The 20,650-nt window shown below is 45.1% G+C and overlaps 1 protein-coding gene across 7 annotated transcripts in view; it reads right to left on the bottom strand.

Moving 5' to 3' along the window:
* dip2a (disco-interacting protein 2 homolog A) overlaps nucleotides 1–20,650 on the bottom strand; it is a 238,573-nt gene that overhangs the window by 83,602 nt on the left and 134,321 nt on the right. For all 7 annotated transcript variants that reach the window (XM_064976987.1, XM_064976988.1, XM_064976991.1 and 4 more), the window contains 4 exons: nucleotides 12,537–12,647; nucleotides 6,883–7,006; nucleotides 6,713–6,822; nucleotides 2,997–3,099 (listed from right to left, as the gene is read on the bottom strand). In XM_064976987.1, the coding sequence (XP_064833059.1) occupies nucleotides 2,997–3,099; nucleotides 6,713–6,822; nucleotides 6,883–7,006; nucleotides 12,537–12,647 (448 nt within the window). The remainder of the gene's footprint in view (nucleotides 1–2,996; nucleotides 3,100–6,712; nucleotides 6,823–6,882; nucleotides 7,007–12,536; nucleotides 12,648–20,650) is intronic.

The following is a 20,650-nucleotide window of genomic DNA, read 5'->3' as shown; positions in this document are numbered from 1 at the left end:
GGAGGAGCTGAGGGAGGAGAGCGATACAGCTGAGGGAGGAGAGGCGATACAGCTGAGGGAGGAGAGGCGATACAGCTGAGGGAGGAGAGGCGATACAGCTGAGGGAGGAGAGGCGATACAGCTGAGGGAGGAGAGGCGATACAGCTGAGGGAGGAGAGGCGATACAGCTGAGGGAGGAGAGGAGGGAGGAGAGGCGATACAGCTGAGGGAAGAGAGGCGATACAGCTGAGGGAGGAGAGGCGATACAGCTGAGGGAGGAGAGGCGATACAGCTGAGGGAGGAGAGGAGGAGAGGCGATACAGCTGAGGGAGGAGAGGCGATACAGCTGAGGGAGGAGAGGCGATACAGCTGAGGGAGGAGAGGCGATACAGCTGAGGGAGGAGAGATACAGCTGAGCGATACAGCTGAGGGAGGAGAGGCGATACAGCTGAGGGAGGAGAGGCGATACAGCTGAGGGAGGAGAGGCGATACAGCTGAGGGAGGAGAGGCGATACAGCTGAGGGAGGAGAGGCGATACAGAGAGGAGGAGAGGCGATACAGCTGAGGGAGGAGAGGCGATAAGCTGAGGGAGGAGAGGCGATACAGAGGGAGGAGAGGCGATACAGCTGAGGGAGGAGAGGCGATACAGCTGAGGGAGGAGAGGCGGCGATACAGCTGAGGGAGGAGAGCGATACAGCTGAGGGAGGAGAGGCGATACAGCTGAGGGAGGAGAGGCGATACAGCTGAGGGAGGAGAGGGAGGAGAGGCGATACAGCTGAGGGAGGAGAGGCGATACAGCTGAGGGAGGAGAGGCGATACAGCTGAGGAGGAGAGGCGATACAGGAGGAGAGGATGAGGGAGGAGAGGCGATACAGAGGGAGGAGAGGCGATACAGCTGAGGGAGGAGAGGCGATACAGCTGAGGGAGGAGAGGCGATACAGAAGGAGGAGAGGCGATACAGCTGAGGGAGGAGACAGCTGAGGGAGGGAGGAGAGGCGATACAGCTGGAGGGCGAGCTGAGGGAGGAGAGGCGATACAGAGGGAGGAGAGGCGATACAGCTGAGGGAGGAGCTGAGGGAGGAGAGGCGATACAGAGGGAGGGAGAGAGGCGATACAGCTGAGGGAGGAGAGGCGATTACAGCTGAGGGAGGAGAGGCGATACAGAGGGAGGAGAGGCGATGAGGGAGGAGAGGCGATACAGCTGAGGAGGAGAGGCGATACAGCTGAGGAGGAGAGGCGATACAGCTGAGGGAGGAGAGGCGATACAGCTGAGGGAGGAGAGGCGATACAGCTGAGGGAGGAGAGGCGATACAGCTGAGGGAGGAGAGGCGATACAGCTGAGGGAGGAGAGGCGATACTGAGGGAGAGGCTGCTGAGGGAGGAGAGGCGATACAGAAGGGAGGAGAGGCGATACAGCTGAGGGAGGAGAGGCGATACAGCTGAGGGAGGAGAGGCGATACAGCTGAGGGAGGAGAGGCGATACAGAGGGAGGAGAGGCGATACAGCAGGGAGGAGAGGCGAGGCTGAGGAGGATACAGCTGAGGGAGGAGAGGCGATACAGCTGAGGGAGGAGAGCGATACAGCTGAGGAGGAGAGGCGATACAGCTGAGGGAGGAGAGGCGATACAGCTGAGGGAGGAGAGGCGATACAGCTGAGGGAGGAGAGGCGATACAGCTGAGGGAGGAGAGGCGATACAGCTGAGGGAGGAGAGGCGATACAGAAGGAGGAGAGGCGATACAGCTGAGGAGGAGAGGCGATACAGCTGAGGGAGGAGAGGCGATACAGCTGAGGAGGAGAGGCGATACAGCTGAGGGAGGAGAGGCGATACAGCTGAGGGAGGAGAGGCGATACAGCTGAGGAGGAGAGGCGATACAGAGGAGGAGAGGAGGAGGCGATACAGCTGAGGGAGGAGAGGCGATACAGCTGAGAGGAGAGCGATACAGAAGGAGAGGCGATACAGCTGAGGGAGGAGAGGCGATACAGAGGGAGGAGGCGATGAGGGAGGAGAGGCGATACAGCTGAGGGAGGAGAGGCGATACAGCTGAGGGAGGAGAGGCGATACAGCTGAGGGAGGAGAGGCGATACAGAGGGAGGAGAGGCGATACAGAGGGAGGAGAGGCGATACAGAAGGAGGAGAGGCGATACAGCTGAGGGAGGAGAGGCGATACAGCTGAGGGAGGAGAGGCGATTACAGCTGAGGGAGGAGAGGCGATACAGAGGGAGGAGAGGCGATACAGAGGGAGGAGAGGCGATACAGAGGGAGGAGAGGCGATACAGAGGGAGGAGACAGGAGGAAGCAGATATATGGAGGAGCGAGGGGGAGGAAATCGATGAGGAGACAGGAGGAGATTTAGAGAAGCAAGAAGAGAGAGAAAGGGGAGGAGATCGAGTAAGAGACAGAGGGAGGAGATATAGAAGAGTGAGGAGAAAGAGGAAGGAGATAAAGAGGGGAGGAGAGAAGACAGAGGGGGGAGGAGATAGGAGAAGATATAGAGGAGGGAGGAGACAATGAAGGGGGAGGAGATAGAGGAAGGAGGAGAGAGGAGAGAATGAAGAGGGAGGAGATAGAGGAAGGAGGAGAGAGTGAGAGGGGAGGATATATAGGAGGGAGGAGAGGAGAGCCAGAGGGGGAGGGGAGAGAGAGGGGGAGGGAGAGAGAGGGGGAGGGGATGAGAGGGGGGAGGGGAGAGGAGGGGGGAGGGGATAGGGAGCGAGGAGGAGAGGAGGGCAGAGGGAGGAGATACAGGAGCGAGGAGAGAGAGCAGGGAGGAGAGGAATGAAGGAGAAAAGGAAGAGAGGAGGGAGGGAGGAGAGAGGAGGGATGGAGGAGAGGAGAGAGGAGAGGAGAGAGGAGGGAGGAGAGGAGAGAGGAGGGGGGAAGAGGAGAGGAGAGAGCGGGAGGGAGGGAAGAGAAAGGAGAGAGAGGTAGGAGAACAACAAAAAGCCTGGGGGGAGAGGCAGTCTTGCATTCCTCCTCAACGGGGGACTGACCTAGACCTTGAAACACAGAGACTCACCCTCAGTGTATCCACAGGCCTGTGTGAGGGCATGACAGTGGGCTAGCATGGCTGGATGAGAGACAGTTATACCCATTGTGCTCCCCTCCTTACTGGTCTTGTACTGCAGAAAACAACACTATACAGTTAGATTTACAGTGGGGCAAAAAAGTATTTAGTCAGCCACCAATTGTGCAAGTTCTCCCACTTAAAAAGATGAGGCCTGTAATTTTCATCATAGGTACACTTTGACTATGACAGACAAAATGCAGAAAAAAATGAAGAAAATCACATTGTAGGATTTTTAATGAATTTATTTGCAAATTATGGTGGGAAATAAGTATTTGATCACCTACAAACAAGCAAGATTTCTGGCTCTCACAGACTTGTAACTTCTTCTTTAAGAGGCTCCTCTGTCCTCCACTCGTTACCTGTATTAATGGCACCTGTTTGAACTTGTTATCAGTATAAAAGACACCTGTCCACAACCTCAAACAGTCACACTCCAAACTCCACTATGGCCAAGACCAAAGAGCTGTCAAAGGACACCAGAAACAAAATTGTAGACCTGCACCAGGCTGGGAAGACTGAATCTGCAATAGGTAAGCAGCTTGGTTTGAAGAAATCAACTGTGGGAGCAATTATTAGGAAATGGAAGACATACAAGACCACTGATAATCTCCCTCGATCTGGGGCTCCACGCAAGATCTCACCCCGTGGGGTCAAAATGATCATAAGAACAGTGAGCAAAAATCCCAGAACCACACGGGGGAACCTAGTGAATGACCTGCAGAGAGCTGGGACCAAAGTAACAAAGCCTACCATCAGTAACACACTATGCCGCCAGGGACTCAAATCCTGCAGTGCCAGACGTGTCCCCCTGCTTAAGCCAGTACATGTCCAGGCCCGTCTGAAGTTTGCTAGAGAGCATTTGGATGATTCAGAAGAAGATTGTGAGAATGTCATATGGTCAGATGAAACCAAAATATAACTTTTTGGTAAAAACTCAACTCGTCGTGTTTGGAGGACAAAAATTGCTGAGTTGCATCCAAAGAACACCATACTGTGAAGCATGGGGGTGGAAACATTATGCTTTGGGGCTGTTATTCTGCAAAGGGACCAGGACGACTGATCCGTGTAAAGAAAAGAATGAATGGGGCCATGTATCGTGAGATTTTGAGTGAAAACCTCCTTCCATCAGCAAGGGCATTGAAGATGAAACGTGGCTGGGTCTTTCAGCATGACAATGATCCCAAACACACCTCCCGGGCAACGAAGGAGTGGCTTCGTAAGAAGCATTTCAAGGTCCTGGAGTGGCCTAGCCAGTCTCCAGATCTCAACCCCATAGAAAATCTTTGGAGGGAGTTGAACATCCGTGTTGTCCAGCAACAGCCCCAAAACATCACTGCTCTAGAGGAGATCTGCATGGAGGAATGGGCCAAAATACCAGCAACAGTGTGTGAAAACCTTGTGAAGACTTACAGAAAACATTTGACCTCTGTCATTGCCAACAAAGGGTATATATCACAAAGTATTGAGATAAACTTTTGTTATTGACCAAATACTTATTTTCCACCATAATTTGCAAATAAATTCATTAAAAATCCTACAATGTGATTTTCTGGATTTTTTCTCTCATTTTGTCTGTCATAGTTGAAGTGTACCTATGATGAAAATTACAGGCCTCTCATCTTTTTAAGTGGGAGAACATGCACAATTGGTGGCTGACAAAATACTTTTTTGCACCACTGTACATCTAGTTTACCCACTATTCAAGACAGTAATAAACAACATTTACATCACGTTTACCCACTATTAAAGACAGTATTAATCATACAGTTAGATTTACATCTAAACTCAGCAAAAAAAGAAATGTCCTCTCAATGTCAACTGTGTTATTTTCAACAAACTGAACATGTGTAAATATTTGTATGAACATAACAAGATTCAACAACTGAGACAAACTAAACAAGTTCCACAGATATGTGACTAACATAAATTGAATAACGTGTCCCTGAACAAAGGGGGGGTCAAAAGCAAAAGTAACAGTCAGTATCTGATGGCCACCAGCTGCATTAAGTACTGCAGTGCATCTCCTCCTCATGGACTGCACCAGATTTGCCAGTTCTTGCTGTGAGATGTTACCCCACTCTTCCACCAAGGCACCTGTAAGTTCCCGGACATTTCTGGGGGGAATGGCCCTAGCCCTCACCCTCCAATCCAACAGGTCCCAGACGTGCTCAATGGGATTGAGATCCGGGCTCTTTGCTGGCCATGGCAGAACACTGACATTCCTGTCTTGCAGGAAATCACTCACAGAACGAGCAGTATGGCTGGTGGCATTGTCATGCTGGAGGGTCGTGTCAGGATGAGCCTGCAGGAAGGGTACCACATGAGGGAAGAGGATGTCTTCCCTGTAATGCACAGCGTTGAGATGGCCTGCAATGACAACAAGCTCAGTCCGATGATGCTGTGACACACCGCCCCCTAGACCATGACGGACCCTCCACCTCCAAATCGATCCTGCTCCAGAGTACAGGCCTCAGTGTAACGCTCATTCCTTCAACAATAAACGCGAATCCGACAATCACCCCTGGTGAGACAAAACCGTGACTCGTCAGTGAAGAGCACTTTTTGCCAGTCCTGTCTGGTCCAGCGACGGTGGGTTTGTGCCCATAGGCGACGTTGTTGCCGGTGATGTCTGGTGAGGACCTGCCTTACAACAAGCCTACAATCCCTCAGTCCAGCCTCTCTCAGTCTATTGAGGACAGTCTGAGCACTGATGGAGGGATTGTACATTCCTGGTGTAACTCGGGCAGTTGTTGTTGCCATTCTGTACATGTCCGGCAGGTGTGATGTCCGGATGTACCGATCCTGAGCAGGTGTTGTTACACGTGGTCTGCCACTGCGAGGATGAACAGCAGTCCGTCCTGTCTCCCTGTAGCGCAGTCTTAGGTGTCTCACAGTACGGACATAGCAATTTATTGCCCTGGTCACATCTGCAGTCCTCATGCCTCCTTGCAGCATGTCTAAGGCACATTCAAGCAGATGAGCAGGGACCCTGGGCATCTTTCTTTGTGTTTTTCAGAGTCAGTAGAAAGGCTTCTTTAGTGTCCGAAGTTTTCATAACTGTGGCCTTAATTGCCTACTGTCTGTAAGCTGCTAGTGTCTTAACGACCGTTCCACAGGTGCATGTTCATTAATTGTTCATGGTTCATTAAACAAGCATGGGAAACAGTGTTTAAAACCTTTACAATGAAGATCGGAAGTTATTTGGATTTTTACAAATTATCTTTGAAAGACAGGGTCCTTGGGGCCTCCCGGGTGGCGCAGTGGTTAAGGGCGCCAGCTGTGCCATCCAAAACTCTGGGTCCTCCGACACATTGGTGTGGCTGGCTTCCGGGTTGGATGCGCGCTGTGTTAAGAAGCAGTGCGGCTTGGTTGGGTTGTGTATCGGAGGACAAATGACTTTCAACCTTCGTCTCTCCCGAGCCCGTACGGGAGTTGGATCGATGAGACAAGATAGTAGCTACTAAACAATTTAGTGGACACCGCCAAATTGGGGAGAAAACGGGGTAAAAAAGAAGAAAAAAGGCAGGGTCCTGAAAAAGGCACCTTTCTTTTTTTGCTGAGTTTAGTTTAACAACATAATACATTTACATCTATGATAGACAGTACTGACTACAGTGCTCACCCTCATACTAGGGAAGAACATAATATATATATATAGTACTCACCTCTATATAGGCAATCTCATTGTTAGCTTCCCTGATGGTGGGGTGCCAGTCTTTGGGCGGCTTTACAACGTGCTTCCCATCTGTTACGAACCACAGCAACCGTGGCCAGCCTGTAACATTATACATTTTAGTCATGAAGCAGATATTCTGTACACTGTTTTAGCTCCTACCTTTAAACGTGACCACCTCTCCAGTCTGTGCTTTAGGCAAGCCCTTCTGACAGGCATCAGTAGTCAGAGCCAGAGTCACCCCACAGCTGCCCAACAGGAAACCTATCTGCTGGCTGCCTGCATCCTATGAATATGAATATGATACAGAGAGACAGAGAGAGAGAGAGAGAGAGAGAGAGACAGAGAGCGAGCGAGCGAGAGCAAGAGAGCGAGCGAGAGAGAGAGAGCAAGAGAGAGAGAGCAAGAGAGAGAGAGCAAGAGAGCGAGAAAGAGAGAGCAAGAGAGAGAGCAAGAGAGAGAGCAAGAGAGAGAGAGAGCAAGAGAGAGAGAGAGCAAGAGAGAGAGAGAGCAAGAGAGAGAGAGCAAGAGAGAGAGAGCAAGAGAGAGAGAGCAAGAGAGAGAGAGAGAACAAGAGAGAGAGCAAGAGAGCAAGAGAGAGAGTGCAAGAGAGAGAGTGCAAGAGAGAGAGTGCAAGAGAGAGAGAGTGCAAGAGAGAGCGAGAGAGAAAGAGAAAGAGAGAGCGAGAGAGAGCAAGAGAGAGAGAGCAAGAGAGAGAGAGCAAGAGAGAGCAAGAGAGCTTGTGAATGAAGAATCAAAATTAAATCACATTTTATTTGTCACATGCATTGAAGGGGTAGACCTAATCGTGAAATGCTTACTTACAAGCCCTTAACCAACAATGCAATTCAAGGAATAGATTTAAGAAAATATTTACTAAATAAACTGAAGTAAAAAAATAATAATAATAATCAAAAGTAAGAGGGGGTACAGGGAGTACCGGTACAGAGTCAATGTGGAGGCTATATACAGGGAGTACCGGTACAGAGTCAATGTGGAGGCTATATACAGGGGGTACCGGTACAGAGTCAATGTGGAGGCTATATACAGGGTGTACTGGTACAGAGTCAATGTGGAGGCTATATACAGGGGGTACTGGTACAGAGTCAATGTGGAGGCTATATACAGGGGGTACTGGTACAGAGTCAATGTGGAGGCTATATACAGGGGGTACTGGTACAGAGTCAATGTGGAGGCTATATACAGGGGGCACTGGTACAGAGTCAATGTGGAGGCTATATACAGGGGGTACTGGTACAGAGTCAATGTGGAGGCTATATACCCAGGGGGTACCGGTACAGAGTCAATGTGGAGGCTATATACAGGGGGTACTGGTACAGAGTCAATGTGGAGACTATATACAGGGGGTACCGGTACAGAGTCAATGTGGAGGCTATATACAGGGAGTACCGGTACAGAGTCAATGTGGAGGCTATATACAGGGGGTACCGGTACAGAGTCAATGTGGAGGCTATATACAGGGAGTACCGGTACAGAGTCAATGTGGAGGCTATATACATTTACATTTACATTTAAGTCATTTAGCAGACGCTCTTATCCAGAGCGACTTACAAATTGGTGAATTCACCTTCTGACATCCAGTGGAACAGCCACTTTACAATAGTGCTATATACAGGGGGTACCGTTACAGAGTCAATGTGGAGGCTATATACAGGGAGTACCGGTACAGAGTCAATGTGGAGGCTATATACAGGGGGTACCGGTACAGAGTCAATGTGCGGGTACAGGTTAGTCTAAAGTGACTATGTATAGATAATAAACAGCAAGTAGCAACATTTTATAAATTGTTCAGCAGTCTTATAGCTGTTGAAGCTGTTTAGGAGCCTTTTGGCCCTAGTACCTCTTGCCGTGAGGTAGTAGAGAGAACAGTCTATGACTTGGATAATGGGAGTCTGACAATTTTTAGGGCCTTCCTCTGACACCACCTAGTATATAGGTCCTGGATGGCAGGAAGCTTGGCCAGAGTGATGTACTGGGCCGTACACGCTACCCTCTGTAGCACCTTACGGTCAAATGCCGAGCAGTTGCCATACCAGGCGGTGATGCAAGCAGTGCTCTCGATGGTGCAGCTGTAGATCTTTGAGGATCAGGGGACCCATGACAAATCTTTTCAGTCTCCTGAGGGGGAATAAGCTTTGTCGTGCCCTCTTCACGACTGTCTTGGTGTGTTTGGACCATGACAGTTTGTTGGTGATGTGGACCCCAAGGAACTTGAAACTCTCAACCTGCTCCACTACAGCCCCGTCAATGTTAATTGGGGCCAGTTAGGCACGCCTTTTCCTGTAGTCCACAATCAGCTCCTTTGTCTTGCTTACATAGAGAGGTTGTTGTTGTCCTGGCAGTGTGACCTCCTCCCTATAAGCTGTCTCATCGTTGTTGGTGATCAGGCCTACCACGGTTGTCGTCAGCAAACTTGGTGTTGGAGTCGTGCTTGGCCACGTAGTCGTGGATGAACAGGGAGTACAGGACGGGATACAGCACGCACCCCTGAGGGGCCCCAGTGTTGAGGATTAGCGTGGCGGATGTGTTACCTACCCTCACCACCTGGGGGCGGCCCATCAAGAAGTCCTGGATCCAGTTGCAGAGGGAGGTGTTTAGTCCCAGGGTCTTTTGTGGGCACTATGGTGTTGAACGCTGAGTTGTAGTCAATTAATAGCAATTTCACATAGATGTTCCTTTTGTCCAGGTGGGAAAGGGCAGTATGGATTGAGATTGCATCATCTGTGGATCTGTTGGAGCGGTATGCAAATTGGAGTGGGTCTAGAATTTCTGGCATGATGGTGTTGATGTGAGCCTTTCAAAGCACTTCATGGCTACCGACGTGAGTGCTATGGGGCGGTAATCATTTAGGCAGGTTGCCTTCGCTTTCTTGGGCACAGGGACTATGGTGGTCTGTTTGAAACATTGAAACTCAGTTTTTCACAATTCCTGACATTTAATTTGAGTAAAAATTCAGTTTACGTCAGTTAGGATCACCACTTTATTTAAAAAATGTGAAATGTCACAATAATAGTAGAGAGAATGATTTATTTCAACTTTAATTTCTTTCATCACATTCCCAGTGGGTCAGAAGTTTAAATACACTCAATTAGTATTTGGTAGCTTTGCCTTTAAATTGTTTCACTTGGGTCAAACGTTTCAGGTAGCCTTCCACAAGGTTCCCACAATAAATTGGGTGAATGTTGGCCCATTCCTCCTGACAGAGCTGGTGTAACTGAGTCAGGTTTGTAGGCCTCCTTGCTAACCCTAACCCTTTTTCAGTTCTGCCCACAAATTTCTATAGGATTGAGGTCAGGGCTTTGTGATGGCCACACCAATACCTCGACTTTGTTGTCCTTAAGCAATTTTGCCACAGATTTGGAGGTATATTTGGGGTCATTATTCATTTGGAAGAACCATTTGCGACCAAGCTTTAACTTCCTGACTGATGTCTTGAGATGTTGCTTTAATATATCCACATAATATTCCTACCTCATGATCTCGTCTATTTTGTTAAGTGCACCAGTCTCTCTTGCAGCATAGCACCCCCACAACATGATGTTGCCACCCCCGTGCTTCACGGTTGGGATGGTGTTCTTCTGCTTGCAAGCATCCCCCTTTTTCCTCCAAACATAACGATGGTCAATTATGGCCAAACAGTTCTATTTTTGTTTCATCAGACCAGAGGACATTTCACCAAAAAGTATGATCTTTGTCCCCATGTGCAGTTTCAAACCCTAGTCTGGCTTTTTTATGTTGGTTTTGGAACAGTGGCTTCTTCCTTGCTGAGCAGCCTTTCAGGTAATGTCTATATAGGACTTGTTTTACTGTGGATATAGATACTTTTGTACCCATTTCCTAAAGTATCTTCACAAGGTCATTTCCTGTTGTTCATGGATTGATTTGCACTTTTCTCGTTCTCTAGGAGACAGAACGCGAGACAGAACGCGTCTCCTTCCTGAGTGGTATGACGGCTGCCATGGTCCCATGGTGTTTATACTTGCATATTATTGTTTGTACAGATGAACGCTGCATTTCCAAACAACTGGCCAGCTGCATTTCCAAACAACTGGCCAGCTGCATTTCGAAATTAATTTAAATTACAGTGCATTCATAAAGTATTCAGACCCCTTGACTTTTCCCCAAAAATATTTACGTTACAGCCTTATTCGACAAATGATTAAATCGTTCCCCCCCCTCAGTCTACACATAATACCACATGTTTTTAGAAATGTTTGCAAATGAATCAAATTTAACAAACTGAAATGTCACACTTACATAAGTATTCAGACCCTTTACTCAGTACTTTGTTGAAACACCTTTGGCAGCAATTACAGCTTTGAGTCTTCTTGGGTATGACGCTACAAGCTTGGCACACCTATATTTGGGAAGTTTCTCCCATTCTTCTCTGCAGATCCTCTCAAGCTCTGTCAGGTTGGATGGGGAGCCTCGCTGCACAGTTATTTTCAAGGCTCTCCAGAGATGTTCGATCGGGTTCAAGTCTGGGATCTGGCTAGGCCACTCAAGGACATTCAGAGACGTTTCCCGAAGCCATTCCTGACTGTTGTCTTGGCTGTGTGCTTAGGGTCGTTGTCCTGTTGGAAGGTGAACCTTTGCCCCATTCTGAGGTCCTGAGCGTTCTGGAGCAGGTTTTCATCAAGGATCTCTGAACTTTGCTCCGTTCATCTTTCCCTCAATCCTGACTAGTCTCCTAGTCCCTGCCGCTGAAAAACAACCCCATAGCATGATGCTGTCACCAACATGTTTCACCGTAGGGATGGTGCCAGGTTTCGTCGAGAGATTTAAAGAGAATATTGTTTTTCCTTGTCTGAGGGTTCTTTAGGTGCCTTTTGCCAAACTCCAAGCAGGCTGTCATGTGCCTTTTACTGAGGAGTGGTATCCGTCTGGCCACTCTACCATAAAGGCCTGATTTATGGAGTGCTGCAGAGATGGTTGTCCTTCTGCAAAGTTCTCCCATCGCCACAGAGGAACTCCGGAGCCATCCTGACCTGACCTCCCCGACCAAGGCCCTTCTCCCCTCGATTGCTCAGTTTGGCGGCCAAATCTAGGAAGAGCCTTGGTGGTTCCAAACTTCTCCCATTTACGAACGATTGAGGCCAATGTGTCCTTGGGGGCCTTCAATGCTGCAGACATTTTTTGGTATCCTTCTCCAGATCTGTACCTCAACACAATCTTGTCTCTGAGCTCTACGGACAATTCCTTCGACCTCTTGGCTTGGTTTTTGCTCTGACATGCACTGTCAACTGTGGGACCTTATATAGACAGGTGTGTGCCGTTTGAAATCATGTCCAAGAAATTGAATTTACCACAGGTGGACTCCAATCAAGTTGTAGAAACATCTCAAGGATGATCAATGGAAACAGGATGCACCTGAGCTCAATTTCAAGTCTCATAGCAAAGGGTCTGAATACTGATGTAAATAAGGTATTTCAGTTTTCTATTCTTTATAAATTAGCAAACACTTCTAAAAACCTGTTTTCACCTTGTCATTATGGGGTATTGTTTCCAGATTGATGAGGAACATTTTTTAAATACATTTTAGAATAAAGCTGAAACGTAACAAAATTTAGAAAAAGGAAAGTAGTCTGAATACTTTCCGAATGCCCTGTATACAGACAAACTAACATTCAAAATGTCTCAATTATTTTGGAACTGTTAGTGTAACGTAAATGTGTAATTGTTTATTAGCTACAGCATTTCACTTGCTTTGGCAATGAAACATGTTTACTAAGCCTTCAGAGAGCAGGTAGGCACCACAACCCTAGTCCATGTCCCCTCCCCTGTCCTGTCCTTACCTTCCTGGTGAGGGGCACCTCAATGGGCACAGGGATCAGCTCTGCCAGCAGACATCCATAGAACGCCACCATAAACATCACAGGGTCACTGTTGGGGAACACTAGAGCAACCTAAAGAAAACACAGACATACTGTCAAGATCAACCTATAGGGTACATACTGTTACCATCAACCTATAGGACACATACTGTCACCATCTGTCTATAGGATATACGCTGACACCATCTGTCTATAGGGTACAAACTGTCACAATCTGTCACCATCAACCTATAGGACACATAATCTCACCATCTGTCTATAGGACACATACTGTCACCATCTGACTATAGGATACATACTGTCACCATCTGTCTATGATACATGCTGTCACCATCTGACTATAGGACACATACTGTCACCATTTGTCTATAGGATACATACTGTCACCATCAACCATAGGACACATACACCATCAACCTATAGGACACATACTTAGGATACATACTGTCACCATCTGTCTATAGGATACATACTGTCACCATCTGTCTATAGGATACATACTGTCACCATCTGTCTATAGGATACATACTGTCACCATCTGTCTATAGGATACATACTGTCACCATCAACCTATAGGACACATACTGTCACCATCAACCTATAGGACACATACTGTCACCATCTGTCTATAGGATACATACTGTCACCATCAACCATCATATAGGATACATACTACCATCAACCTATAGGACACATACTGTCACCATCAACCTATAGGACACATACTGTCACCATCAACCTATAGGATACATACTGTCACCATCAACCTATAGGATACATACTGTCACCATCTGTCTATAGGATACATACTGTCACCATCAACCTATAGGACACATACTGTCACCATCAACCTATAGGATACATACTGTCACCATCAACCTATAGGATACATACTGTCACCATCTGTCTATAGGATACATACTGTCACCATCTGTCTATAGGATACATACTGTCACCATCTGTCTATAGGATACATACTGTCACCATCTGTCTATAGGATACATACTGTCACCATCTGTCTATAGGATACATACTGTCACCATCAACCTATAGGATACATACTGTCACCATCAACCTATAGGATACATACTGTCACCATCAACATATAGGATACATACTGTCACCATCTGTCTATAGGATACATACTGTCACCATCTGTCTATAGGATACATACTGTCACCATCTGTCTATAGGATACATACTGTCACCATCAACCTATAGGATACATACTGTCACCATCAACCTATAGATACATACTGTCACCATCAACCTATAGGATACATACTGTCACCATCAACTATAGGGTCACATACTGTCACCATCAACCTATAGGATACATACTGTCACCATCTGTCTATAGGATACATACTGTCACCATCTGTCTATAGGATACATACTGTCACCATCTGTCTATAGGATACATACTGTCACCATCAACCTATAGGATACATACTGTCACCATCAACATATAGGATACATACTGTCACCATCTGTCTATAGGATACATACTGTCACCATCTGTCTATAGGATACATACTGTCACCATCTGTCTATAGGATACATACTGTCACCATCAACCTATAGGATACATACTGTCACCATCTGTCTATAGGATACATACTGTCACCATCAACCATAGGACCATACTGTCACCATCAACCTGTCATAGGACCACATACTGTCACCATCAACCTATAGGACACATACTGTCACCATCAACCTATAGGATACATACTGTCACCATCAACCTATAGGATACATACTGTCACCATCTGTCTATAGGATACATACTGTCACCATCTGTCTATAGGATACATACTGTCACCATCAACCTATAGGATACATACTGTCACCATCGTCTATAGGATACATACTGTCACCATCTGTCTATAGGATACATACTGTCACCATCTGTCTATAGGATACATACTGTCACCATCTGTCTATAGGATACATACTGTCACCATCAACCAATAGGATACATACTGTCACCATCAACCTATAGGGATACATACTGTCACCATCAACCTATAGGACCACATACTGTCACCATCAACCTATAGGATACATACTGTCACCATCAACCTATAGGATACATACTGTCACCATCAACCTATAGGATACATACTGTCACCATCTGTCTATAGGATACATACTGTCACCATCAACCTATAGGATACATACTGTCACCATCAACCTATAGGATACATACTGTCACCATCTGTCTATAGGATACATACTGTCACCATCTGTCTATAGGATACATACTGTCACCATCAACCTATAGGATACATACTGTCACCATCAACCTATAGGATACATACTGTCACCATCAACATATAGGATACATACTGTCATAGGATACATACTGTCACCATCTGTCTATAGGATACATACTGTCACCATCTGTCTATAGGATACATACTGTCACCATCAACCTATAGGATACATACTGTCACCATCTGTCTATAGGATACATACTGTCACCATCAACCTATAGGATACATACTGTCACCATCAACCTATAGGATACATACTGTCACCATCAACCTATAGGATACATACTGTCACCATCAACCTATAGGATACATACTGTCACCATCTGTCTATAGGATACATACTGTCACCATCTGTCTATAGGATACATACTGTCACCATCAACCTATAGGACACATACTGTCACCATCAACCTATAGGACACATACTGTCACCATCAACCTATAGGATACATACTGTCACCATCTGTCTATAGGATACATACTGTCACCATCTGTCTATAGGATACATACTGTCACCATCTGTCTATAGGATACATACTGTCACCATCTGTCTACAGGATACATACTGTCACCATCTGTCTATAGGATACATACTGTCACCATCTGTCTATAGGATACATACTGTCACCATCTGTCTATAGGATACATACTGTCACCATCTGTCTATAGGATACATACTGTCACCATCTGTCTATAGGATACATACTGTCACCATCAACCTATAGGATACATACACCATCACTGTCACCATCTGTCTATAGGATACATACTGTCACCATCAACCTATAGGATACATACTGTCACCATCAACCTATAGGGTACATACTGTCATATCAACCTATAGGATACATACTGTCACCATCTGTCTATAGGATACATACTGTCACCATCTGTCTATAGGATACATACTGTCACCATCTGTCTATAGGATACATACTGTCACCATCAACCTATAGGATACATACTGTCACCATCACCATACTGTCACCATCTGTCTATAGGATACATACTGTCACCATCTGTCTATAGGATACATACTGTCACCATCTGTCTATAGGATGCATACTGTCACCATCTGTCTATAGGATACATACTGTCACCATCTGTCTATAGGGTACATACTGTCACCATCAACCTATAGGATACATACTGTCACCATCAACCTATAGGATACATACTGTCACCATCAACCTATAGGATACATACTGTCACCATCAACCTATAGGACACATACTGTCACCATCTGTCTATAGGACACATACTGTCACCATCTGTCTATAGGATACATACTGTCACCATCTGTCTATAGGATACATACTGTCACCATCAACCTATAGGATACATACTGTCACCATCTGTCTATAGGATACATACTGTCACCATCTGTCTATAGGATACATACTGTCACCATCTGTCTATAGGATACATACTGTCACCATCTGTCTATAGGATACATACTGTCACCATCTGTCTATAGGATACATACTGTCACCATCAACCTATAGGATACACTGTCATCAACCTATAGGATACATACTGTCACCATCAACCTATAGGATACATACTGTCACCATCAACATAGGGTACATACTGTCACCATCAACCTATAGGATACATACTGTCACCATCAACCTATAGGATACATACTGTCACCATCAACCTATAGGATACATACTGGATACATACTGTCACCATCAACCTATAGGATACATACTGTCACCATCAACCTATCTCTGTCTATAGGATACATACTGTCACCATCTGTCTATAGGATACATACTGTCACCATCAACCTATAGGATACATACTGTCACCATCAACATATAGGATACATACTGTCACCATCTGTCTATAGGATACATACTGTCACCATCTGTCTATAGGATACATACTGTCACCATCTGTCTATAGGATACATACTGTCACCATCAACCTATAGGATACATACTGTCACCATCTGTCTATAGGATACATACTGTCACCATCTGTCTATAGGATACATACTGTCACCATCTGTCTATAGGATACATACTGTCACCATCTGTCTATAGGATACATACTGTCACCATCTGTCTATAGGATACATACTGTCACCATCTGTCTATAGGATACATACTGTCACCATCTGTCTATAGGGATACATACTGTCACCATGTCACCATCTGTCTAGGATACATACTGTCACCATCAACATATAGGTCACCATCATATAGGATACATACTGTCACCATCAACCTATAGGATACATACTGTCACCATCAACCTATAGGATACATACTGTCACCATCAACCTATAGGATATAGGATACATACTGTCACCATCTGTCTATAGGATACATACTGTCACCATCAACCTATAGGATACATACTGTCACCATCAACCTATAGGATACATACTGTCACCATCAACCTATAGGATACATACTGTCACCATCAACCTATAGGATACATACTGTCACCATCTGTCTATAGGATACATACTGTCACCATCTGTCTATAGGATACATACTGTCACCATCTGTCTATAGGATACATACTGTCACCATCTGTCATAGGATACATACTGTCACCATCTGTCTATAGGATACATACTGTCACCTCTGTCTATAGGATACATACTGTCACCATCAACCTATAGGATACATACTGTCACCATCTGTCTATAGGATACATACTGTCACCATCAACTATAGGATACATACTGTCACCATCAACCTATAGGATACATACTGTCACCATCAACCTATAGGATACATACATACTGTCACCATCAACCTATATAGGATACATACTGTCACCATCAACCTATAGGATACATACTGTCACCATCAACCTATAGGATACATATAGGATACATACTGTCACCATCAACCTATAGGGTACATACTGTCACCATCAACCTATAGGATACATACTGTCACCATCTGTCTATAGGATACATACTGTCACCATCTGTCTATAGGATACATACTGTCACCATCAACCTATAGGATACATACTGTCACCATCAACCTATAGGATACATACTGTCATCATCTGTCTATAGGATACATACTGTCACCATCTGTCTATAGGATACATACTGTCACCATCTGTCTATAGGATACATACTGTCATCAACCTATAGGATACATACTGTCACCATCAACCTATAGGATACATACACCATCTGTCTATAGGATACATACTGTCAACATCAACCTATAGGATACATACTGTCACCATCTGTCTATAGGATACATACTGTCACCATCTGTCTATAGGATACATACTGTCACCATCTGTCTATAGGATACATACTGTCACCATCTGTCTATAGGATACATACTGTCACCATCTGTCTATAGGATACATACTGTCACCATCATCTGTCACCATCACCATCTGTCTATAGGATACATACTGTCACCATCAACCTATAGGATACATACTGTCACCATCAACCAATAGGATACATACTGTCACCATCAACCAATAGGATACATACTGTCACCATCAACCTATAGGATACATACTGTACATCACAGTCACCATCAACCTATAGGATACATACTGTCACCATCAACCTATAGGGTACATACTGTCACCATCAACCAATAGGGTACACACAGTCACCATCAACCAATAGGGTACACACAGTCACCATCAACCTATAGGGTACACACAGTCACCATCAACCTATAGGGTACATACTGTCACCATCAACTATAGGATACATACTGTCACCATCAACCTATAGGATACATACTGTCACCATCAACCTATAGGATACATACTGTCACCATCTGTCTATAGGATACATACTGTCACCATCAACCTATAGGACACATACTGTCACCATCAACCTATAGGATACATACTGTCACCATCAACCTATAGGACACATACTGTCACCATCTGTCTATAGGATACATACTGTCACCATCTGTCTATAGGATACATACTGTCACCATCTGTCTATAGGATACATACTGTCACCATCAGACTATAGGATACATACTGTCACCATCTGTCTATAGGATACATACTGTCACCATCTGTCTATAGGATACATACTGTCACCATCTGTCTATAGGACACATACTGTCACCATCAACCTAGAGGATACATACTGTCACCATCTGTCTATAGGATACATACTGTCACCATCTGTCTATAGGATACATACTGTCACCATCTGTCTATAGGATACATACTGTCATAGGATACATACTGTCATCAACCTATAGGATACATACTGTCACCATCTGTCTATAGGATACATACTGTCACCATCTGTCTATAGGATACATACTGTCACCATCTGTCTATAGGATACATACTGTCACCATCAACATATAGGATACATACTGTCACCATCAACATATAGGATACATACTGTCACCATCAACCTATAGGATACATACTGTCACCATCAACCTATAGGATACATACTGTCACCATCTGTCTATAGGATACATACTGTCACCATCTGTCTATAGGATACATACTGTCACCATCTGTCTATAGGATACATACTGTCACCATCTGTCTATAGGATACATACTGTCACCATCTGTCTATAGGATACATACTGTCACCATCAACCTATAGGACACATACTGTCACCATCAACCTATTGGACATACTGTCACCATCAACCTATAGGATACATACTGTCACCATCTGTCTATAGGATACATACTGTCACCATCTGTCTATAGGATACATACTGTCACCATCAACCTATAGGATACATACTGTCACCATCAACCTATAGGACACATACTGTCACCATCAACCTATAGGATACATACTGTCACCATCAACCTATAGGATACATACTGTCACCATCATAGGGTACATACTGTCACCATCTGTCTATAGGATACATACTGTCACCATCTGTCTATAGGATACATACTGTCACCATCAACCTATAGGATACATACTGTCACCATCAACCTATAGGATACATACTGTCACCATCTGTCTATAGGATACATACTGTCACCATCTGTCTATAGGATACATACTGTCACCATCTGTCTATAGGATACATACTGTCACCATCTGTCTATAGGATACATACTGTCACCATCTGTCTATAGGATACATACTGTCACCATCTGTCTATAGGATACATACTGTCACCATCAACCTATAGGACACATACTGTCACCATCAACCTATAGGACATACTGTCACCATCAACCTATAGGGTACATACTGTCACCATCTGTCTATAGGATACATACTGTCACCATCTGTCTATAGGATACATACTGTCACCATCAACCTATAGGACACATACTGTCACCATCAACCTATAGGATACATACTGTCACCATCAACCTATAGGATACATACTGTCACCATCAACCTATAGGATACATACTGTCACCATCAACATATAGGATACATACTGTCACCATCTGTCTATAGGATACATACTGTCACCATCTGTCTATAGGATACATACTGTCACCATCTGTCTATAGGATACATACTGTCACCATCAACCTATAGGATACATACTGTCACCATCTGTCTATAGGATACATACTGTCACCATCTGTCTATAGGATACATACTGTCACCATCAACCTATAGGATACATACTGTCACCATCAACATATAGGATACATACTGTCACAATCTGTCTATAGGATACATACTGTCACCATCAACCTATAGGATCACCATCAACCTATAGGACACATACTGTCACCATCAACCTATAGGGTACATACTGTCACCATCAACCTATAGGATACATACTGTCACCATCAACCTATAGGGTACATACTGTCACCA

The sequence above is a fragment of the Oncorhynchus masou genome, chromosome 10 (genome assembly GCF_036934945.1).
Source record: "Oncorhynchus masou masou isolate Uvic2021 chromosome 10, UVic_Omas_1.1, whole genome shotgun sequence".
Classification (NCBI taxonomy): Eukaryota; Metazoa; Chordata; class Actinopteri; order Salmoniformes; family Salmonidae; genus Oncorhynchus; species Oncorhynchus masou.
This window is presented reverse-complemented; position numbering and strand designations above follow the sequence as displayed.